Genomic DNA, 22,302 nt, shown 5'->3' with positions numbered 1-22,302 from the left:
GGAATTTCACCAGCTGATTCAGGAGCTTCGCCTGGACAATGGGAGGTTCAAAGCCTATTTCAGAGTGGACAAGGACCAGTTTGATTATATTTTAAGAAAAGTTGGCCCAAGCATCAGTAAACGGAGCTTCTGCCGTGAAACTAACTTATCTCTCCTGCGCAACGGCTCTGTATTTGTCTGAGGTTAGACTATAACTGAACTGAAGTGGTCATAAAACAACAGAAATAGCAAACACATACACATTTATATATATAGAATATAGAACAATTCTGTATAAACAATGATGGATTTAACAAGGAATCAGTTGTGAGCTTAATATTTTTAGTAAAATTATTTTTTACTAGTAATAGTGCAGCAGTTTACAGTGTGGAAGATGATTGGTTGGTTCTTGTCACGTGACCTACAGTGCGCTTGCGGCATTCTGAAAAGTTGAGATGTTTTTATCTCGATGCGGCGCGGACGCGCTTGGAAAAAACGGGCGAGTCGCTTCAATTATGAGCGCGCATACCGCGCGCCTACATTTGAAATAACAAACTTGAGCGCGCAAAAGACACGATATGTGAACAGGTAAATGTGTGAATAAATAAAACGGAAATAATGTAAGTTATTTATTCTTTCTGTGCGGCCCGGTACCAAAAGACCCACGGACCGGTACCGGTCCGCGGCCCGGGGGTTGGGGACCCCTGCTTTAAAGCACAGACTTTTTTATCTCTTTTCAAAGACTACATTTGGCAGATTAGTGAAAAAAGTTTTAAAAAGTGAACTTTTTTAAAAGTTACAGAATTTTACGTTTTTTGACCACGAGGAGCACAGGTGTGACTTTTTTTCAGGACCATTTAACCTGTTCGAATCATGTGTTTATGTGTTCACATAGCAAGTGCCAAAACCAAGTTTCGTACCATTCCGATAAAAAAAAAAAAAAAAAAAAAAAAATTAATTTTTGTTCCGAAGAACACCTGAGGGTTAAAGAAGTTTTCAGCGTTCAATACAAGTTAAGTGGTATCACAAAATAACTTCCCTTGTCCCTCAAAACAAATAAGTAATAAGCAAACAATCTATTGTTGTTGTTGTTAGTAGTCTATTAAGACTTAGTTATTAAGTTAATAACTAAGGATCTTCGCAACGGAAGTGAATCAATCAAAACTAACTTTAGCTGGACAATAATTTTATCCTAATGCTGTTGTAAAGCCTAAACAATTTGTTACGGTAATTTCTATTATAACTGTAAAGCTGCTTTGAAACAATCCATACTGTTAAATGTGCTTTATAAATGGTGACTTGACGTTGTTTTTATTATTATTGGCTACTGTCAAAAATAGCATTTCTTTTTTACTTTTTAAAATGTTACTTTGTAATCAACATATTCCACAAACGCTGTTCATATCATTTGTTCAGGGGTTTGCAATCGATGTGTCCAGAGATTCGACCATCATTGTGTGTGGGTGAATAACTGCATCGGTGCCCAGAACATCAGATACTTCCTGCTGTACCTCCTGAGTGTGTGTGTCATGGCAGGTGATATTGCAGTCCTTACAGCAGACATGTTGCTCCAAACTGTTTTGCGAACTGGACTCCTGCACGCTCACTACATTGACGAGCAGGGTGTGCAACAGCGCGCTGGACCGCTCTTTATCATCCAGGTAATAATAACTTCTTTACTTATAACTGTGCTGTGGTACATGGATTATCTCTCTAATAAATCTTTTCCCATTGCATTCTTTGTACAGCATCTCTTTCTGACGTTTCCACGGATTGTCTTCATGCTGGGCTTCCTTGTATTTGTCTTTTTCCTCTTGGCGGGTTATTCTATGTTTCACATGTATTTGGCTTTGATAAATCAAACCGCCAATGAGTGGTTTAAAGGAAAAGGTCACAACTGCCAGCATTGCCATCCGTACATTGGACACAACTGCCAGACCTCATACAATCCTTTTAGAGGTTTCTATCACAGGGGAATCCTCAAAAATTTGGGGGAAATCTTTTGGCCCATATGTCCTGTTCAGAAATTTAGAAAGAAAGAAAATTAGTGAAACTGTTGTTGTTATTTTTAACAGTGTATTTGTACTAAACTATTTTATTTGGGCAAATGGGATTTTTAATAAATACTTTCTCAGCTTTATGTATTATTGGTATCCCTTCTCTTTCTTTTTTGTTTTATCTGACTTATTTTTTAAGAATTTTCTAATAGTTTCACATTTGCATATATAAGTAAGTATATAGTATATACTTAAACTTGCAGTACTCTCAGGATAGATGCCCATGTTTCATTTATGTTAATGAGAATGAGGCTGTCAATGATATGCATAGAGTCAATTCAATAGAGTACTTGTCACAAACTGCTCAGAGACAAGAAGGTTGAGGATCCAAATGCAGTATTTATTGAACAGGGTAATCCAAAGACATAATCCAAAGTACAGGCAAGGTCAAACACAGGCAGGCGGTCCATACAAACAAACACAACAAGGCAGGGAACACGGGCAAAAGAGGCCCGTGGAGCGGTAGAGGGCCTGGAGACTGAGGCGGAGCAGGCATCCAGGGTGGAGCCGACGCTTCAGGGGCCAGGGCGGATTCGACGGTTATAGGGTGGCGGCCATGATGGGGCGAGACTCTGGAAGGTCGGCGGCCATGACGGGGCGAGACTCTGGAAGGGCGGCAGCCATGACGGGGCGAGACTCGGGAAGGGCGGCGGCCATGACGGGGGGAGACTCTGGAAGGGCAGCCATGACGGGACGAGACTCTGGAAGGGCGGCAGCCATGACGGGACGAGACTTTGGAAGGGCAGCCATGACGGGACGAGACTCTGGAAGGGCGGCCAACTTCCCGTGCTTAGGGAAGTTCGCAAGTGCGTGTCTAAAAGTGGACTGGAACGCAGCATATAAGGGTGGCGGGCTTGAAGGGACGAGACTCTGGAAAGGCGGCGGCCATGACGGGACGAGACTCTGGAAGGGCGGCGGCCATGACGGGACGAGACTCTGGAAGGGCGGTGGCCATGACGGGACGAGACTCTGGAAGGGCGGCGGCCATGACGAGGCGAGACTCTGGAAGGGCGGCGGCCATGACGGGGCGAGACTCTGGAAGGGCGGTGGCCATGACGGGGCGAGACTCTGGAAGGGCGACGGCCATGACGGGGCGAGACTCTGGGAGGGCGGCGGCCATGACGGGACAAGACTTTGGAAGGGCGGCCATGATGGGACGAGAATCTGGAAGGGCGGCCAACTTCCCATGCTTAGGGAAGTTCGCAAGTGCGTGTCTAAAAGTGGACTGGAACGCAGCATAGAAGGGTGGCGGCCTTGACGGGACGAAACTCTGGAAAGGCGGCGGCCATGACGGGACGAGACTCTGGAAGGGCGGTGGCCATGATGGGGCGAGACTCTGGAAGGGCGGTGGCCATGACGGGGCGAGACTCTGAAATGGCGGGGGCCATGACGGGGCGAGACTCTGGAAGGGTGCCGGCCATGACGGGGCGAGACTCTGGAAGGGCGGTGGCCATGACGGGTCGAGACTCTGAAATGGCGGCGGCCATGACGGGGCGAGACTCTGGAAGGGTGGCGGCCATGACGAGGCGAGACTATGGAAGGGCGGCGGCCATGACGGGGCGAGACTCTGGAAGGGCAGCCATGACGGGACGAGACTTTGGAAGGGCGGCCATGACTAGACGAGACTCTGGAAGGGCGGCAGCCATGACAGCTGGAAAGTCTGGAGTGAGGGGTACTGTGAGAGTGCCGCGTTTCTCCTCTGCGACCCACACAGCAAATGTAGAACCGTTCAGTTGCAGGGCCAAGTCGATATAAAATTCCAAAGTCCAATGAGGATTGTGCAGTGGCATGGCTGAACCCGAGCGGCTCAGATAGCCCCCCTCTAAAAAAAATCATGAGGCATACAGTATACTTCAAGTCCATTGAAGTCAAATTTGAAGTCAAACCTCAATAGGACGTTTTCCTTGATGGAGACGCATGATCCTCGCTACTGGATTCATTTTGGTCGGTTGTTCTGTAACGTGTAAGCAGGGACGAAGAGAGGTGTGAATCCAGTTGCAGCTGTATTTATTGAAAATGAAAAGAAAGATAATCCAACTAGAGGGTCAAAACCAGGAGCAGGAGCGCAACAGCTTCACACAACGTGCAAAGACAACAACCGACAAACCAAGACTGAAACACTGAAATCACAGTACTGTCCTAAAGTCATATGGAATATCTCATTTTTATTTTTATCAACATGCATTTTAGTGTTTTTGTTACAAGGATTTGTTTTTTAAACATGTTTCTGGAGGACTAGGAGTAAGACTTATTATGCTCATGTTATCATGTATGAGATTTGGAAAGCATATTATGACTATTATTTAGGATGTGAGGGTTAGATTTATATTTTGAAATTGAATATATTGTATATATACTAAGGTTCATGATCTGAACAAATTATCAAATTTTATTGTCATTAGATAATAGTGGTTTGTGAATGTATTTTGTTGTATAAGTTTCACATTATTGTGGGATTTGTGATTCATTTAGATTATAGGGTAAGAATATATTTTTTATTATTTTGAAGTGAAAGGTTGAATTGAGACACTTGGGGTAAGATGCCTGCCTAAGTATAAATGTTATCTTAAATCAATAAATACATTTAAGCACAAATAGAAAACTGTAATAGATATAACCTTAACTTTTGTGTAATTTGACAGTAAAATACTTTTAAAAGTAGGCTACCTTTAATTTATCTGTAGTTGTCCCATTTAGCCACTTTTTTTTTTTTTTTATCACAAGGGCTTGAGCTTGTGTTAACCACAGGCTATATTTTAAGCATTTAACCCAAAACCCATTAAAAAAAGCCATTGACTTTGCGATGATGGAACCAGAAGTGCTAAAATGCTAACTCTTTTCTTGGTTTTTGCCTAAAAAAATATATATATATATATATTATTATATATATTATTATGCCTCTAGTTAGAAAAAATAAGAGTAATAAGAGAGTAAAATACGTGCACCTTGGCTTTTCCTCACATCCTCGTTTTCATTTAAGAAATTATAAAAATAGAGCCTAACCTGACTAATGGCCTGTTCACGCCAAGGACGAGTTCTCAATATTAAAGATTAGTACAGTTCACACCACAGCTATAACTATAACAGCCCAGAGAAAAGGGGAAAAAATAGGAAGTAGGAAAAAAATACTATGGGGGTCAATGGGGTCCATCAACTGTTTGGTTACCGACATTCTTCAAAAGATCTTACATATCTAACGATTTGAGGGTGAGTAAATGATGACATAATTGTACCTTTAAGAACTATTCCTTTAAGGTCCATTTCATCATGCCATTTTATTAGGGTCACTGGCCCTTTAAACCGGCGCGGAAGTGTCTTACTAGTATAAAACGTCACGTACAGTAGAGTGTCATTGACAGACGAATGAATCGCTAGTGTTCCGTTCAGTTGCAGAAACGAGTCAACTTCGGCTCGCTGTCATTCTCTCATCTCGAGCTAGACAGCGGACTTTTTGCAGATCAAATGTTATTTTAGGACGGGCTGAGGACAAGAAAGAAGATCGCTGTCAAGACGAGAGTAACTTGAGGAATGGCTTCATCTAAGTGTACGAGTCTAAGCGGCGCGCTGATCAGACAGTTACTGGACTCGGTGGACAGTGTGCTGTTTGACTGCGATGGCGTGATATGGCGAGGGGACCAGGCCATCCCCGGAGCCCCTGAGGTTATCAATTCATTGAAGAAAAACGGAAAGCGGGTGTTTTTTGTCACGAACAACAGCACGAAAACCCGAAAAATGTACGCGGATAAATTAGGCAAGCTCGGGTTCGATGCCACCGCGGACGAGGTGTTCGGGACGGCGTACTGCTCGGCGATGTACCTCAAAAATGTGTGTAAACTCGACGGAAAAGTCTATTTAATTGGGAGCAACGCGATGAAGCAGGAGCTCGAGGAGGTGGGAATCCAGCCGGTCGGTGTGGGGCCTGACCCCATCTCTGGAGTTCAAATCGACTGGGCGAATGTTCCTCTCGATAAGGAGGTCCAAGCTGTACTGGTCGGGTTTGATGAGCATTTCAGTTACATGAAGCTCAACAGAGCTCTGCAGTACTTGTGTAACCCCGACTGTCAGTTCGTGGGCACTAACACGGACACGAGGCTGCCTCTGGAGGGAGGCAAAGCGGTCCCCGGTAAGCAAATATCAATGACGTCACAAATATGATTCACCTGAATGTCGTGTTATCATAACGACCTTGTCTTCTACTTATCTACAGGGACAGGGTGCCTCCTACGGGCAGTAGAGACCGCTGCACAACGCCAAGCTCAAGTGGTGGGAAAACCCAATAGCTTCATGTTCAAGTGTGTGGCCAGCCAGTTCGACCTGGACCCTCAGAAGTGTCTGATGGTCGGAGATAGACTGGACACTGACATCATGCTAGGGTCAAACTGTGGCATGAAGACCCTGCTGACCCTTACAGGAGTTTCTACCATAGCAGAAGCCGAGGCAAACCAGAAGAGCGAATGTCCACATCGCCAAAGAATGGTGCCTGACTACTATGTAGACAGCATTGCTGATATTTTACCTGCACTACAGGCTTAGTCAGAATTTACTTGAGATTGACCTACTTTAGTAGAGAATATTTATCAATATATGGGTGTCAGTGTGGAACAAAATAACCTATTTTAATATTACAGTTTAACAGAAATTGTATGTTTTTTCACAAATATGCAGTGTGACTTACTATCAAGGCTTCTTTTTAAACTGGCCTACCTCTTTTTTTGAATATCCCACTGTTTTTAAAGTTAATATAAGGGCTATATGTCAGTGTTATTGTTTGTTTTATTGTTTTATTTTGTTTAAAAAAATAATTTGTGACATTTGTAATGTGTTTTCTGATCAGTAACAATCGGGTTCTACAAAACATGACCCTCAAAATTGTGCTGTTTGTTTTTATTTTATTAGAAGTACTTGTTCAACTCTACTGTTAATTCACTTTACTTGTAACATAAGTGAGAAAATGTTATACATTTTTGTAATTATTATATTTTGCACTTAAATAATAGCTTTGTCGTCACTCTTTAACCCATCAACCTGGTAGGATTTTACTTCTCACTGCGGTTTGAACAAAGTGTTCATCTGACTGATCAAATAAAAATGAATTATTAATTAAAAGTGTTCTTTTTTTCTTAATAATGTACTTACAGGGGTATTTCACCCAAAAGTCTGTCATTATTTACTCATTCTCATGTACAAACCTGAAGAACATAATACCACTGTAAAAAAAAAGTTATCAATAAGTTATGACAACATTATGGTTTTACATTGCTTTAACTCATCAAAATAAGTTAAGCAATTTTCAACTTTTTTTTTATAAGTTATACTCATAACTTATACTCATAAGTTACACTTTTATAAGACTCAACTAATTTTTAAGTCAGTTTAATGTAATTTAAGTTGAAATGCAGCAACTTTTTTAAGTGTAGAAGATATTTTAAGAAATTACATTTTAAAACCATCATTCTTCAAAACGTCTTATTTTGTGTTCCACAGAAGAAAGCAAGTATATGTTTGGAACGACTTGAGTGTGAGTAAAGGATGACAGAATTTTCATTTTTGGGTAAACTAACCTTGTAATGCGATTGCTCTTCAATTTTCTCACTATGACCACATCTGAAGTTATTAAAGTCACCTTGGTCAGTCAGCAGCCTAAAGGCAAGGCCAGTCGATGCCTTAAAACTGTCTCTGCGACGAAAAGCCCTGTCCACAGTGCCGATCTACCTGTCCCCTTTGTCTATTGTCTGGTATAGGGGTAGTCAGCCAGTGGGTTGGACTACCTGGTGTGTGGCAAGAGGTGGGGGGCAGAGGATGGCAGGGAAAAGTTAGACACCTATACTGCAGGCTCTGCTGGTCAGTCTCAGTCATGAACATTGGCTTATACACAAAAGATTAAGACAGGTATACCGTGAGGAGAAGTAAAACAGGGCAGAATGGTGAGGTGCTGGAAGCATTCAGAAGCCGGTCTGGAGGACCCACAGAGCATGGTGAGAGTTAATGTGGTTATATTGTTGTTTCAATTAGCAGAAAACATGCTTCACTCTTAAAAATAAAAGTTCTTAATTGGAATCTATTGTTCTTTAGCATCAATGGAACCTTTCCATTGTTCAAATTTATATACACTGTAAAAAAATATATATTGTTGGTTTTACTTAAAAAAGTAAATAATCTGGTTGCCTTTCAATTAATACAATGAAAGAGATTGGTTTAATCAACAGAAACTCAAAATATTAGGTTATCTGAACCACATAGATTATCCAAGTAAATTTTACAAAAGAAAAAATGTTGTGATAACAAACATTTTTTTACAGTGTAGTGAAAAATGGTTCTTTAGATTATTAAGATGTTCTTAACACTAAGAAAAAAATGGTTCTTTTAAGAACTGTTCATTGAAAGGTTCTTTGGGGAACCCAAAATGGTTCTTCTATTGCATCACTGCAAAACCAACCTTTTGGAATTTTTATTTTTAAGAGTGTAGCACAAATATGTCAGTTTGTGTTTTGCTTAGCTCTGTTTTATGTCTTGCTTATGTGTACAAACCATAAATATTCTATAATGTGAATGTGCAATGGCCTTAAATGTTACTCGGAGGGAGATGAATGTGTGTTTGGATTTTCTAGCACTGTGGTCCCATCAGCTCCTCCAGGGTTCCTCACAAAGTTCTCTGGTGCAGTCTCACTGCCATGCTGCTCATTGTTATCATTGCTCTCAGTGTGACGGCACATCTAGGGCTTCAGCACAAGACACAAGTAAGAGTCTGAGCATTTCAAAATGTGAACATTTTCAAGCTTCATTAAACACGTTAGCACTGAAAACAAACCTTTTTCCACAGTCTTCCCTGCAGGTTGTCAGAATTCCCGATCACATGGGCGACTTGATCAATCAGTCGGCTTTGATTGACAAGCACAACAATGTAGTGACCTACTCTGTGACTTCCCATGTCAACTACACCTCCACTGTGATTTTTGACATGAGACATGTAAGACTCTTTTCTTTCTGCACAGATTAGGCTTTTCCTCTAAAGCTCGGTTACATTTCCCTATCTCTCTTCCTCAGGGGTTGGTATGCTATAAACCTGACAACCAAGACAGCTGCTTTCTTCGCCGGATGGAAAGTTTGGATTACGAGAATGTGCAATCTCAACTAAACAAGACGGAGCAACAGGTAAAAGATTTCTACTTGTCGAGCTTCCTAGTTTTGTGCCAGACCAAAAGATCTGATATGTTAACCTGCAATAATACATTATATTAAATATAGAATATATACATACACACAACCGTTCAAAAGCTTGGGGTCAGTAAGGTTTATTAAATTGATCAAAAGTGACAGTAAAGACTTTTCAAGATGTTTCAAAAGCTTTCTTTTTAAAACTTTCTATTCATCAAAGAATCCTGAAAAAAGACAGTATGACAGTTTCCACAAAAAATACTAGGCATCACAACTTTTTTCAATATTGATAATAGTAAAAAATGTTTCTTGAGCACCAAATCTGCATATTAGAATGATTTCTGAAGGATCATGTGACACTGAAGAGTAATGGCTGCTGAAAATTCAGCTTTGCCATCACAGGAGTAAATTGTCGAGTCTCCTATTTTTACCATATGAATGAGAATGCCAATTGCTACGGCGTATTTAACCGGGTCACATTCAGCAGCTAAGACCCTATATGCCATTTAAACGTAAAGTTGGCTGGCAAATTGACTGACACTTGAACGCAGCTCCACCCCAGTGCTCTTGGGAAGATTAGAGAGCACTTTTGGCTGCTTTCTCCTCCGTGACTCCTGAAAGGGAGTAATGGACCGCACCAGCTCAGGAGGGTTTTAGTGTAGCCGAGTCCGAATTCCACAGACCATCTGATCCACCTTGGCTGGATCGCGTTACAGGATAGGACCACAGGGTGCACAATGGCCACTCTGTTGGCTTTTTCCTCTTATAAGTCACTACTGGAAAGACAGAGCTCCCGTCCGCAAACAGAGCAGAGACCTGTGCTGGACACACTTCTCTCAGCACTTAACAAGATTCATGCGCTGGGTTATGATCTGTGCAGAATGGCATGGGTTGTTGAACCGATAAGTATCGCTGACCACTTAAAACGTTGGTCTCGGTTGAGATTTTTGCATCATTGCGTTTGATTAAAGCCATTAGAAAACTTTTTGGAAACTCAATCCGTGGTCAATAGCCTTTTGAACAAGATTTCCAATTTTTGGTGCACAATGAGCTATTGATAGGCATAAACTGCTTGTCTCAGGCTCGCTCAAGCATCAGTCCGCTTTAACAAGTGTCTATCTGATCTCTCAGTGGAGTAAGTGGTGTAATTACAAATGGCTTTTGTACTAGAGGAAACACTTAAACCCCTCAGACACAATTATACATTTAAGAGTTATACAGTGTTTGCGTTCACACAGGAACAATATGGTGAGTCGGTATCACAGCATTAGAGGATAATTTACTCTGCAATGATATACAGTGAGATATGTGATGATTCTCACAGGTTCGTCAGGTCTGGGTGGTGGGAAATCAGACTGAAAAACACACCGAGTTTTTGGGAGTGCTGCCCGGCAGTCGTGTTGAAGCTTCCACCCTTCAAGAACCTCTTCAGTCCCTCTGTCAGCAGGCCTCTGTGTACTGGACTAGAAGATCTGATGGTAAGGTTATGTCAAACATGTATTTACTCATCAAAGAATCCAGAAAAAAAGTATAACAGTTTCCTCAAAAATATTAGGCAGCACAACTGTTTTCAATATAGATAATAATGGCATCAAATCAGCATTTTAGAATGATTTCTGAAGGATCATGTGACACTAAAGACTGGCGTAATGGCTGCTTGCTCTTGTTTCTAAGAAAAGGGATCATGTTGGCATGTCCATAAACCAAATCATTACTTTTCTATGATACATATTCTGACCTTTTTCTCTGTGACTTTTTTTTGGAATTCTTCGTCCCTGTTTCTCTCTCGTTTTTACTTCCTTTACTATGCGGACACTAAAGCAGGAGCAGGTTCTCTACAACCGACACGCCACTCACATTGAAATTCAACTTTGCTATCACAGGAATAAATTACATTTTAAAATAGAAAACAGTTGTTTTAAATTGTGATAACATCTCACAGTATTACATTTATAACTGTATTTTTGATCAAATGAATGCAAGACTTTCAAAAACATAAAAAAACAATGAAATGACAGCATTTGTGGCATAATGTTACAGTGAAGCATGTACAGTGGAAGTGGCCAATTTTTTGAGAAATATAGTGAATATAATTTTAGACATTTACCCCTAGTTTCATAGACAAGGAAATGCATGTTTGAGCTGTTTTAACTGAAAGCAACTTGCACTGATATATCTTAAAAGATGCCCTTGTTTGGTCTCAAGATGCACACCAGTAATGTTTTTTTTCAAAGGCACTTTATTAAAGCTACTTAAATGTCCTGAATTGAACTGAAGGCCTAATCCTGGCTTAATCTAAGCCCTGTCTCTAAAACCAGGCCATAAACACTTACATTAAACCTGCATTCTTGTGTTAAAACGTTTGTATTACTAACCTTTTTATGGTTGTTTTAGGTGTTACGTTGCCATGGCGAGAAAGTTGTAAATTTGGGTATAACTTCACACAGGAAAGGTAGAAAAGGGATTTATTTTTATTTTACACTGAAATCATGTTAAAACGCAAAGTTTATATCTTGTTGCTATACTACTGAAACAGTGAGTACTTTGTCATTTACAAACTGGCCCCATTCACTTCCATTGTAAGTGCCTCAATGTAACCCAGATTTAAAAAAAAAAAATTAAAGAAAAGGAGAAAATACATTTTAGTGGTAATTAATACCACAAATGCTATACTAAGCTAAAATTGTACTGTACATTGTACGTTTAAATAAAATGTTAAAACATTGTATCAATTGATTTTTGTGACAAGAAATGTACAGAAGACATTTAACAAGCCAAGAACATGCTGAGTTTCTCAATAAAGAGCACAGTGTGACAGAAACCTGATCCAGTATTCCAGTTAGATGGAGTTGTGACCTTTTTAGAGTGACAACCAGCAGAGCATGAACAAGGAACAGGACATTGATTATGATTGTCAGCGGCACATCTATAGAAATAAGAACCTTGAGATTTCTTTCCTTTTTTTTTCTGAAGGTCCCGGGAAACAAAGACTTATTTACTTCTGCATCGACATCTGCTTCCCCAGCAACATTTGCGTTTCTGTGTGTTTCTACTACCTGCCAGAGTGACATTCCTGTACCAGTGTACCAGCACATGCCAGGCAAACAAACAAATGTCTTGACATCGACGAGAGCAACTGGAAAGGCTAAACAAATGCCATATTTAATGCCAATCTGGCAACAAGGCCAGAACCATCTTGTCATGTTATCTGATAAATCCTTATCTTCATCCTCTCTTGTATTTAGCCCCATTTTTGCAGTGGTTTGAACATGACTTGGCTCAAAGACTGTAACCTGATGCAGATGAGTAATGGAAAACACTGCTGGTCTACAATAAAGCACCATTGTGTTCAATCACTCATATATTTTAATTCAAGAAGGGAATCATTCAGTGATGTCTGGATAATAATCAAAAAGCTAAATGTATTCGGATTGTGCTACTGTAACATTAATTGGCAAAATGTGTGGATGCATACAATTACTGGGTATATGCAACAAAGTATATGTATCCTACCAAACATTTAAATTAGCAATGATAAGGATACAACATTTTGACAGTTTTTTTGCTCAGTCTTCATCATCATAGCCATTAAGGGGTTATCATTAATGCAACAAGTCCATTTAATACCATGAGGATGGTTCATAGATCCATGAGTTTCTTCGGCAAACTATCCAAGGACACTGTCATTGAAGGCCAAACACACAACAGCCTTCTGATGGCCGCTGTACTCCCGTTTGATCTCTCCGGTCTCCACACACCACAGACGTGCCAGGTTATCAGAGGACGCTGAAAACCCACAACAATTAACATATAAGCAGGAACGCTTCAAATGATTCCACTGAGGGCAACATACAGTTGTGAAAGAAAAATGAAAAACATATTTTAAATTTCTTATTTAGCACTGTCCTGATGCATGGAGAAAACACGACATGCAGGGAAAAAATAGGTATAACAGTCACGAATTAAGAATAATTTACTATTATTACTACGGTAAGTAAATGTAACATATGTAACAAGGACACTGTGAAATAAAGTGTTACCCAAACATTATTAAGAAAGAGGAAGTAAACTTCTGACCACTGACCAGAATAATTAGCATGAAGTATTTTTATCTTGTGTAACATTCTTCATGGCAGAATTCAACACCAAAAAAAACAAGCCAAACCAGAACCAAATCAAAACAACAACACAAAATAATCTCTTATATTGTGTCTCCACCAGACGCGAACGGCACGGCACGACGCGAAAAAAGCCATTATAATCAGTACTGATGCTGTCTACACTGGATGTGGCGCGACAAATTCCCGACAGTAAAATTATGCTTCCTCCTATTTGTTGACGTACTTCAAGTGCTTGTGGTACTTCTGACACGAAGAAAAAATGGATTTGCAATAGTTGCTTTGTCGTTGTTGGACCCACTTTATATTAAGGTCTGGTTTCACAGACAGGGCTTAAGATTAGGTCAGGATTAGGCCTTAGTACACCTATTACTTATTGGTGTGGATCTTGAGACAAAACAATGACATATTTTAAAATATGTCATTACAAGTTGCATTCAGTTAAAAAATTGCATTTTAGTCGGGGACAAGCCTTAAGCCTAGTCTGTGAAACTGGGGGTTAGTGTCTTTAAGTACTCTGTACTAACATTTAAATTAATAGTTTGTTATAATGCACTTATTGTGTACAAACATGTTGTGACATTGTACTTGTATTTAAAAAATGTAATTAATTTCTTTAGTAACATCTGCAATTACACTGTTGATCCTTCTCTTACACCCTTAAACCTAACCATACCACAAAACTGGTTGCTCTTTATTTCCAACAAAGTACTGAGTAATATAAGTTAACTACATTGGTTAAGATTAGGTTTAGGGGTAGTTTCAGGACCAGTACCTAGTTATTACCCAGTTACTACAATAAGTACATTGTATGTAGACATGCAGAACAGGACTGTAAAATAAAGTGTGTTCACCTGTAACTATGTACTGTGAATCTCCAGAGAAGGCACAATCCCACATCCAACCTCGGGACGTCTCTCCAGGGTTGTTACTCTTAATACTCAACTCTGTCATTAGAGAAAAGTTGGAGGTTCTCCAAATTTTACAGGTCTGGTCAGCAGAGCATGTGGCCAGTAATCTAGCAAAGAGACGAAAAAATGATGCATTGATTTGTATAATAGTTGTAATCAACTATTTCAATTTTTCACTGTTCTCCCATTGTTCCTCAGATTAGTGTTTTGCAAGACACTCACGTGGAGTCTGGGCTGAATTTGCAGCGTAACGAGTAGCGTTTGTGGGCAGGGATCTTGGTCTTGGGTATCAGTTGTGTCACCTCATCACCTATCCCTCCAGCTAAATTCCACACATAACAGTTGCCCTACAGTGAAAGACAAATAAACCAAACCAGTGAAAGACAAATAAATGTGTACTGCATAAATATATGCAGTACACATTAGCACAACATCATTAGTAATGTGGCATTTTGAAGGTTTAAAGGGATAGTTCACCCAAAAAAGTCATAATTTACTTGCCCTCATGTCGTTCCAATGAAGGTTCCTCCATTGAATGTCTATTCACCCAAAACTCTGGCGGTTCATAAAGAGATATTATGGATTTCTTTTACGATCTCTTTATAAACCACGTTTTGAAGAATCAAAGTTTTGGGTGGATAGACATTCAATGTCTAAAGAGTTATGCGCTTGGAACGACATGAGGGTGAGTAAATGATGAAACAATTTTCATTTTTTGTTGAACTATCCCTTTAAGGACTGCTATTGGTTACTGACCGAGCTGTTGACTGCAGCCATATAACTAGCATCAGGATCAATATGGACTGAATTGACGGACACATCTGGCTCTGGGATGAGCTGTTCATTGTGGTCTGTTTTCAAATCCCAGATATGGATAACACCACTTTGGTCCCCAACGATTAATTCAGCCTAAAGCAAAATACATGTAGAGAAAATGTACTTGTTTGTTCGACTGGTTTGATTGTGAGCATCAGTAGCAGATAATGAAATATTATCCAACTGACCTGATTGGGATGAAGACACACACAATTAATAGGCGCATTGACTTGAAATATCCTTTGGCACTGTAGGTTTCTTGACCTGAATGAAAACAGTACTTAAGTAGCACTTAAATCATCTTAAAACAGACTTTATACATACAGCAGAAAGCTTTCACTACCTCAGGTCCCAGATGCGAGCCATGCAGTCTTCCCCACCCGTGTACATCCACCGACCATCCTCGTGAAAGCCGACAGACGTGATGTTCTTGCTGACACCGTCGTAATTGATCACAGGATTTGGATTATTTGAGTTTAAGTCATACATACGTATGTGTTGATAACCTGAAATGCAAGAACAAAAGTACAGTGTGAAAACTACACAAGTATAGGAACAAAAGAAAACAAAAAGAGTTTGCACTGTTTGTAGTTTTATATGTAATGAGGTGCATGCTGAACTTACCAGCAGCAGCAATCATGCTTCTATCAGGCGTTACTTCAAGAGAATTTACCTGCTGGTGTTTGAGTTAAGCATCTTTAAAGTATTTTTTGTACCAGCTGTCCCTTGTGAAAAAGAAGTACACGTTGGAATATTTTTCTTTAAAAAAAAAAAGAGAGAGTACTTATTACAGAAATATTATACTTTAAAAAAAATTACTTAAGTGCAAAGTGAACTTAATGTTTTAATAAACTTAATCACGTTCTTTGCAATTAAATGAAAATGTATTATATTTAAAAATTTTATTAAATGCAATTAGATGAACTGCAGTGTACAATTTTTGACCCACTTAAGGAGGACTAAAGTACATTTTTATATGTAATTTCATAATTACATCTGATTTTTTCAAATATTTAAAGTGTACTTCTGAATGTACTTACAGACATTTATGATTACTAAAATACACTTGTATATGTTGAAATTAACTGTTATTTCTATTGAAATTTGTATGTCATCTATTTAAATAGATTTGTAATTACACATTTGTAATGATGAAGTTGCAATTTAGTACATTTAAATTGTATAACCGGTATACTAATACTGAATAACGCACTACAGTTAAAATTATAATCAAGTACTTTACATTTTTGTTAGTCAACACTTTAAAATAATTGTAAAGCAGAACAAAAGATTATTAAAAAATAATACACTTTATTTTAGGGTGACTTTGTTAGCATGTAATTATATGTACATGTATAATACTTATATGTAATTATATAAGTAGTGTACCATATAAGTAATATTAATTAACAACATGTTCTTGGTTTGGGTTAGGAATAGGTCTGGGTTAGGTTAGTTACGTGTAATTATGCATAATTTACTGTTAATACTACACTACAGTAAGTACATGTAACAAGGACACTAAAATAAAGTGTTAGCCAAAACTTCTATTTTGACATTAATACAAAGTGAACTTTTTAATTGTGTTTAGAACCGTAGTCCTGAAAGTGAACGCTGTTGTTGGTGAAGGATACAGAGTCCTGGTGCTGGACGGTTCTTGTGCAGATGCCGCTGTGAGCCTGCCAGAATCTCACGGTGTGATCATAACCAGCAGTGGCGAGAATCACCGGATCACTGCCCACGGTGCCTTGATTCACATTCATGATGAACTCAATCCAGACCTAACCACAACTTCGCAGGAGAATGACTCGTTTTAGCAGTGGCTGTTGAAAATTCATGAATATACCTCGATACGTTTTAATGTACTTGTTTCTGTTGGCAACAAGATCAAGAGAACAATCTGTTGTGATAGCTTGATATTATTTTTATGGTGTTAAAATGCTCTCTGAAACATGCAATTGGACAAACTTGATTAGAAAAAAGAGAAAGAGTCAATGGTCTTACCTGAGGGCGAATAATACACTAGAAAGTCGATTAGATAAATGTAAAACTATGATCTCAACAGCGAAATGAACATTATTTACAAACGTCAAACCTAAGCGGCGCTCCATCCAAACCAGTCCTCACAGAAACAATTCCTAAATAAAAGGTTCCGAGGCAGTGCTCAGTATTCATTGTTTTTATTAGTTAACGCATTTGAGCAAAATTAGTTTGAAACAAACATGCAAAGAAACATACATCAAGTTAATTAATTTATAGACCAGTTACAATACAATGAAATCAAATGCGACATTGGAGCAAAATGTCAAAAAATACATATATTATTAGTCACTACATATGCATTTGAACCAAAGTGAATTTAATACAAGTTGGAATTTAATATAGTTTATTTGATTTCACATGAGGAACCATGTTTTGTCACTTTGTTGCAAAACACCATCCAACCACAGAGGAGGCAAGGTTTTGTTTCACTTCAACGGGGTCAGCGAGTGCACATGACAAAATCCTTGCCCTCATTCCACTTCTGCTTTTAGGAGATGGAAGAACCTACAATTTAAAAAGAAGATTAAATTACATCCTTAAATATTCAATATTGAAAATAAGTGGCAAATGGTCCACATGATTAACCTTTAGATAAATTTTGCATCTCTCCAGAAGGAACTTCCACTGCAGAATTGTCCTTTCAGACTCCGACAGACACAAAAACGCTTCTGTCTGTCAAGAAAAAATATTTGACTTTTATTCTTTACAGTACACACAGACATACAAATTCTATAATATATTATTTACACAGTTCGTTTAAATGTTTACTTATTATATAATGTTAGACACAGGTCAGGTGAATGACCCCAAGGGTTGTGGTATCACTGCACAAAGGTTTTTGTCAGAGACAAAATAGTTGTAAATACATTTACAGAGTCTTGACCAGCATTAATGCAAGTATTAGATGCGCTCACTTTACAGCCCAGGGTTTTCTCAGCCATTGTTCCTGCCAAGTTGCACGACTGCAAAGTGCCAGTGTGATCACTGATGTCCAGCAGCAGATCAAAGCCTGTAGTAGCCTGGAGCGATTGTCCTTGATTTGGACAGGCATCATTGGAACACGTCTGAATCTCCTCACTGATTCGAAATTTGCATTTGGCACTAGTGGAGAAATTATTTATTAAACTCAGGTTTGTGAACATTAGGCATGGTTACCACTCTTTTTCAGTGATCATTTTCTAGGACATTTTCGATTTCACTACGGCGGCAATAATAGACAAGGATCAGGCACTAAAGTAATATATTCCTTTTAAGTCTTTAAAAGACGTACAGTTTATAGCCATGACTTAACTATGAAATCAGTTATTTAATATTTTTTAATTATACAGTATGACAAATGATTCTCGAAACCAATTTCAATACCATAGCAAAAAAATATTGGAAATTTTACTTTTTGAAAATAAAATTATTAAACAAAAGCCAATTAATTATTACTGTTAATAATAATTATAAGTAAATAACAGATTAAAAATGTGCATGTAGCCGTCAAACATTTATGTAAACATGTACTTGTTACCGGCAGGTCTATTAGTTTGCATTTTCACTTAATGCACACATTTATTTTGACTTATAAGACTTTTTTTGTCTTTTCTGTAGCTATGGTTATCACTGTCAATCAACACAATTTTGGATTCATTTCCACATTTAAAAATGGTTGTCCCTCCTGAAACTTTGCAGTGTGTACGTAGCAGCGTGAAAAATACAACTTTTATTCAAATGGTGAATGGGTTATGTACATATGGCAAACTAACCCTTTATAATATAGAGCACTATTGAGAGGATTCTAATTAACTTCTTAAACACCTCTTATTGGTCATTGTGTTCATGTGCTCAACATTGGCTACAATGCATAATGCTGTAAAAACACGTTGTAACTAGAAACCTTTGATACTCTATAGTCAGATTAGTCACCTATCAGCCGGGACCTTTTTTTTTTCAATTTCAGTATAGAAATAGTACCAAAGTACTTTTGACATCAATCAGAACTAAATAAAACAGGCTGTGTCACTGCTGTAGGTTGCCATGCTGACCCCTGCCTTATATTATGCATACAAATTATTAGTTAGTAAATTAATAAATTAAATGTTAAGGTTAGGTAGCTGCTTACCAGTTGACATTTGCTGCAAAGTGCAAACATTTTAACAGTTAATAACATTAGCTACCTGATGCAAGGGCCGATATGAGACCATTCAAAATACTTCTCTCACGTGTCAAATCTCAGCGTCCCTGAACACAGCACTTTCTGCAACTAACGGTAAATGTTTCAGGGAGCAATAAACTCTTCATTCTCGGCTAAAAGAAAACAGGAGATTTGACATTTTCTCTAATTTTCCAGCATGCGTGGGAACCCTGATTAGGTCATTGTACAAAACTGTCAAAGCATTGCACACTTACCATTTCTTGCGAATGACTTTGGAGATGGAGGAACTTAGATCAAGAGTGGTGATGAATCCATATGTTATGCAATGAAAGACATCAGCATGTTCTTGACTTCTGGCTTTGAGTTGGTTCACAGTCAGAACGTCACTAATGGAATCCACTGAGAAATAAATGTAAGGATACAGTTTTACTGTGTGTTACTCTATGAGCTACACATACTGCATTGTTGATGTAGAGGTCTAAATGTATATAGATCAAACGACTTACATGGCACATCATCACCTGAGAGGATGTCTTGGTCATCCAGTCCTCCGGCTTCTAACAGTTCCCTTATACACGTGTACAGCTGGTTGGCTTCTGCTGTATCTAGAATGCAATTGAAAGAATATAAGGATTTTAACGATAAAGTCAGATTGTTAAAACATTACAATAGTAAGTTTTTAAATAGATTCTTTAATCTAGCGTATCACATCACTACCAGGGTTGACGGTTATGATTGTTTTTGAGGTCGCTGTTGCTATCATACAACTACGAAAACTGTCAAAGGTGATGCGAGCATCTGCAATAAACAGCACTGGGAAAAAATAAGTATAATTAATTAAATTCCTCACATATTAGAAATTGCAATTGGAAAATAAACATACAAATAAACATTACCTGCTTCTCTTTGTGTCAGTGTTTGTAACAGCCGAATGGTTTCTTTATCCCAACTGGATGAAAAAATAAATTAAATGACTTTATTTAGTGTTTGGCGTTGATGTTTGCAGTTAATTTTAAAAAACAAACTGAATTCATGCAGTTTTACTCACCACACTAAAGGAAATGATGTCCCAGTGTCATCAAAGAGCTTTATTTCTAGCCTCTGTCCTTTACGCCCATCAGATTTTGAGAAGAATTTCTCCTCTCCAACCTTTGGATGACAAAATCTCAATCACTGAAAAGGATCTTTACATCTGCAGGGTGGAAAATTGCTTTTTTATTGCCCACCAGTCACGGATGTCAGGGTATGTTAACTTCCCTGACATCCGTGAGAAGGGCTGACAGTATATTGTTGGAATCTTACCGACTGCAAAGCTGCTAGCATGTTAATAATGTGTCCATCCAGACTCTGTCCGTTTGCAGTAATGTCTCCCAATGAATAGAAGTCCCTTGGGTCTTTAATTGGCATGTGGAATAGCGGCAGAATCCTGGCCTCTGTTTCTAAATCTGAGCATATTCTAATGCTTGAGTGAGTCTCTGTTACCAACAGCCTGTAGGTACTGAGATGAAATATGGTTATGTATCACTTACAAATACAGTATGATACAGAATATTTATTAGTTAGGTGTGATTTTTCATTTTATCCTCTCTTTTTTTTTTTTGTTTACCTGGGAGTTGAAGGGCAAAATCTTTCTTCTTTCTCATAGTCTTTGGTCACAACGAGGGGATTTTCAATTACAACTAAAACAGAAGATGCTATTTTGGCTCACAGTTTCAGTTCAATGTAGGTCATCTATTATTATAAGTTTTTTTTTATTTTTTTTATTTCATCTATTATTAGTAGTTAGTTTTGTTAACACAAGAATGTGACATCTAAAATTAATGATTACTACTGCTAAATCTCACCACAATCCCCAATCTGAAAGCAACTGCTCAGTCCTTGGATGTAATCCTCGTTTCCCCATGCAGACACATTGATAAAATGTTCTGGTGAATCTTTTACGGTGAAGCTGAATGTGAACCTTTCAGAGCCAACATCTGAAATCAAAAGAAAAGACTGTTAAAAAAAATAAAATATAATAAAATGAAACCAGGAAATTTGTAATGTAACCAACTTTTCCTGTCTGGAAATCCTCTTGAATCAGATTTCCCAATTATTACTCCAACCACTTTCTGGAAAAATGAACAAAAAAAGGCCTTATTTTTCTAATTGAAAACATTCCTTACATGCATTAAAAGACCAATTTTGTTAAAAGCCATTTTATCATTACAAAACTAAGTAGCCTAGAATAAACAGATATAAATAATGTACTATGTAATTGGCCAATTATTCATTAAAATTACGATACCACCATAACCAGGCACTCAAGAACAAGTCTTATTTGCCTCAATAAGTCTCACCGAGTGTGTGATGTTTATGTTTAGGTCACATATTGGCACATATCGTTGTACTGGAGCGTACGTCATTTTCATCTCTGTAACAACAGTGACACAACGGGAAAAGCACTCATGACTATGTAATTCCAATAAGTAATATCCAACTAGCAAATGAGAGTTATCAACAAACATAAAAAGTTAGCAACATTCCTACTGACCTGACGAACTAACGCTGAGGTAAAAGAGTTTCGCTGCTAATTGTTACTTAATTTGTAATCTATATAACTCGTTATATAATTAAAATACTCTTTAAATAATTAATCAACTTTTTATAATTGGTTAAGTTTCGAGGAAAATCTCTCACTTCTTACAAAGTCAAGGGCACGCGAAGAATGAAGGGTCTCTCTCTCGACTCCGAGCTATGAAGAAATGTGACCGTTTCTTCTTACGAGCGGGAGCGGAGCAGCGTCATTTTGGCGGTTCAAGACATGATGTCACCTAAGCTGTCACTGCTGCTAATATTTAAAAACAGCAACAACAAATGAAACAAAAATAATTGTTTTAATTCAGATTTTAATAGCGGAAAACAAAATAAAAAGACAGTTTTTATGTAATAGGAACAATTTCAATAAATTATGTATTTATGATGCAGACAATAACATAAACACATTCATGCAGGATTCAATAAACTATTAAGATTTCGGATGAACAATTCGGTTGAAATACACACACACACACACATATGGTAGTGGTGGTGTGCAGTGGTTA

At 38.3% G+C, this 22,302-nt stretch overlaps 5 protein-coding genes across 9 annotated transcripts in view; 3 read left to right on the top strand and 2 right to left on the bottom strand.

Moving 5' to 3' along the window:
- Positions 1–2,119, top strand: part of zdhhc4 (zinc finger DHHC-type palmitoyltransferase 4) — a 29,449-nt gene extending 27,330 nt beyond the window's left edge. The window contains exons 6-7 of the mRNA XM_056255388.1: positions 1,396–1,640; positions 1,728–2,119. Coding sequence (XP_056111363.1) covers positions 1,396–1,640; positions 1,728–2,027 — 545 coding nt within the window. The 3' untranslated portion in view covers positions 2,028–2,119. The remainder of the gene's footprint in view (positions 1–1,395; positions 1,641–1,727) is intronic.
- A 3,270-nt stretch (positions 2,120–5,389) lies between these two features.
- pgp (phosphoglycolate phosphatase) lies at positions 5,390–7,142 on the top strand. Its single transcript, XM_056255387.1, has 2 exons — positions 5,390–6,159; positions 6,244–7,142. Exons 1-2 carry the CDS (start codon positions 5,565–5,567, stop codon positions 6,567–6,569), a joined length of 921 nt encoding a protein of 306 aa, XP_056111362.1. The 5' UTR covers positions 5,390–5,564; the 3' UTR covers positions 6,570–7,142.
- A 668-nt stretch (positions 7,143–7,810) lies between these two features.
- Positions 7,811–12,259, top strand: bricd5 (BRICHOS domain containing 5). The gene is made up of 6 exons (XM_056255385.1): positions 7,811–8,011; positions 8,645–8,773; positions 8,857–9,003; positions 9,081–9,188; positions 10,516–10,669; positions 12,165–12,259. The coding sequence occupies exons 1-6, from the start codon at positions 7,958–7,960 to the stop codon at positions 12,257–12,259; spliced, it is 687 nt and encodes a 228-aa protein (XP_056111360.1). The 5' UTR covers positions 7,811–7,957.
- Positions 12,060–17,164, bottom strand: mlst8 (MTOR associated protein, LST8 homolog (S. cerevisiae)). 2 transcript variants are annotated; one of them, XM_056255382.1, is made up of 9 exons: positions 17,041–17,164; positions 16,671–16,827; positions 15,661–15,712; positions 15,380–15,542; positions 15,225–15,300; positions 14,977–15,129; positions 14,443–14,567; positions 14,164–14,327; positions 12,060–12,977 (listed from the first exon to the last, which is right to left on the bottom strand). In XM_056255382.1, exons 2-9 carry the CDS (start codon positions 16,797–16,799, stop codon positions 12,859–12,861), a joined length of 981 nt encoding a protein of 326 aa, XP_056111357.1. In that variant the 5' UTR covers positions 16,800–16,827; positions 17,041–17,164; the 3' UTR covers positions 12,060–12,858. The 2 variants fall into 2 exon arrangements, with proteins under 2 accessions (XP_056111357.1, XP_056111358.1); XM_056255383.1 differs by having other exon boundaries at positions 16,671–16,817; positions 17,041–17,148.
- A 35-nt stretch (positions 17,165–17,199) lies between these two features.
- meiob (meiosis specific with OB-fold) lies at positions 17,200–22,021 on the bottom strand. Of its 4 annotated transcripts, XM_056255381.1 has the most exons (14): positions 21,906–22,021; positions 21,559–21,632; positions 21,273–21,330; positions 21,064–21,195; positions 20,826–20,898; positions 20,522–20,717; positions 20,268–20,368; positions 20,116–20,168; positions 19,937–20,032; positions 19,726–19,824; positions 19,474–19,618; positions 17,994–18,180; positions 17,665–17,751; positions 17,200–17,583 (listed from the first exon to the last, which is right to left on the bottom strand). In XM_056255381.1, exons 2-14 carry the CDS (start codon positions 21,628–21,630, stop codon positions 17,455–17,457), a joined length of 1,428 nt encoding a protein of 475 aa, XP_056111356.1. In that variant the 5' UTR covers positions 21,631–21,632; positions 21,906–22,021; the 3' UTR covers positions 17,200–17,454. The 4 variants fall into 4 exon arrangements, with proteins under 4 accessions (XP_056111356.1, XP_056111354.1, XP_056111353.1 ...); XM_056255379.1 differs by lacking the exon at positions 21,906–22,021 and having other exon boundaries at positions 19,741–19,824; positions 21,559–21,821; XM_056255378.1 differs by lacking the exon at positions 21,906–22,021 and having other exon boundaries at positions 21,559–21,817.
- Between the last annotated feature and the right edge of the window lie 281 nt (positions 22,022–22,302).

The sequence above is a fragment of the Rhinichthys klamathensis genome, unplaced genomic scaffold (genome assembly GCF_029890125.1).
Source record: "Rhinichthys klamathensis goyatoka isolate OS25496 unplaced genomic scaffold, OSU_Roscu_1.1 h1tg000121l_1, whole genome shotgun sequence".
Taxonomy (NCBI): Eukaryota; Metazoa; Chordata; class Actinopteri; order Cypriniformes; family Leuciscidae; genus Rhinichthys; species Rhinichthys klamathensis.
This window is presented reverse-complemented; position numbering and strand designations above follow the sequence as displayed.

Coding starts and splice junctions, on each gene's coding strand:
- mlst8 (XM_056255382.1), bottom strand. CDS start 16,799: ATGAATGTGAATCAAGGCACCGTGGGCAGTGATCCGGTGATTCTCGCC. Junction 15,713..16,670: donor CCGTCCAGCACCAGGACTCT/GTATCCTTCACC, acceptor CTCAAACACCAG/CAGGTAAATTCTCTTGAAGT. Junction 14,568..14,976: donor TGGCTGCAGTCAACAGCTCG/GTCAGTAACCAA, acceptor CTTTCACTGTAG/GGCAACTGTTATGTGTGGAA.
- pgp (XM_056255387.1), top strand. CDS start 5,565: ATGGCTTCATCTAAGTGTACGAGTCTAAGCGGCGCGCTGATCAGACAG. Junction 6,160..6,243: donor GGGAGGCAAAGCGGTCCCCG/GTAAGCAAATAT, acceptor ACTTATCTACAG/GGACAGGGTGCCTCCTACGG.
- bricd5 (XM_056255385.1), top strand. CDS start 7,958: ATGGTGAGGTGCTGGAAGCATTCAGAAGCCGGTCTGGAGGACCCACAG. Junction 9,004..9,080: donor TGATTTTTGACATGAGACAT/GTAAGACTCTTT, acceptor TCTCTTCCTCAG/GGGTTGGTATGCTATAAACC. Junction 9,189..10,515: donor TAAACAAGACGGAGCAACAG/GTAAAAGATTTC, acceptor TGATTCTCACAG/GTTCGTCAGGTCTGGGTGGT.
- meiob (XM_056255378.1), bottom strand. CDS start 21,726: ATGTTTGTTGATAACTCTCATTTGCTAGTTGGATATTACTTATTGGAA. Junction 20,033..20,115: donor ACTGACACAAAGAGAAGCAG/GTAATGTTTATT, acceptor ATTTTTTCCCAG/TGCTGTTTATTGCAGATGCT. Junction 18,181..19,473: donor AAAGTCATTCGCAAGAAATG/GTAAGTGTGCAA, acceptor TTTCTCCACTAG/TGCCAAATGCAAATTTCGAA.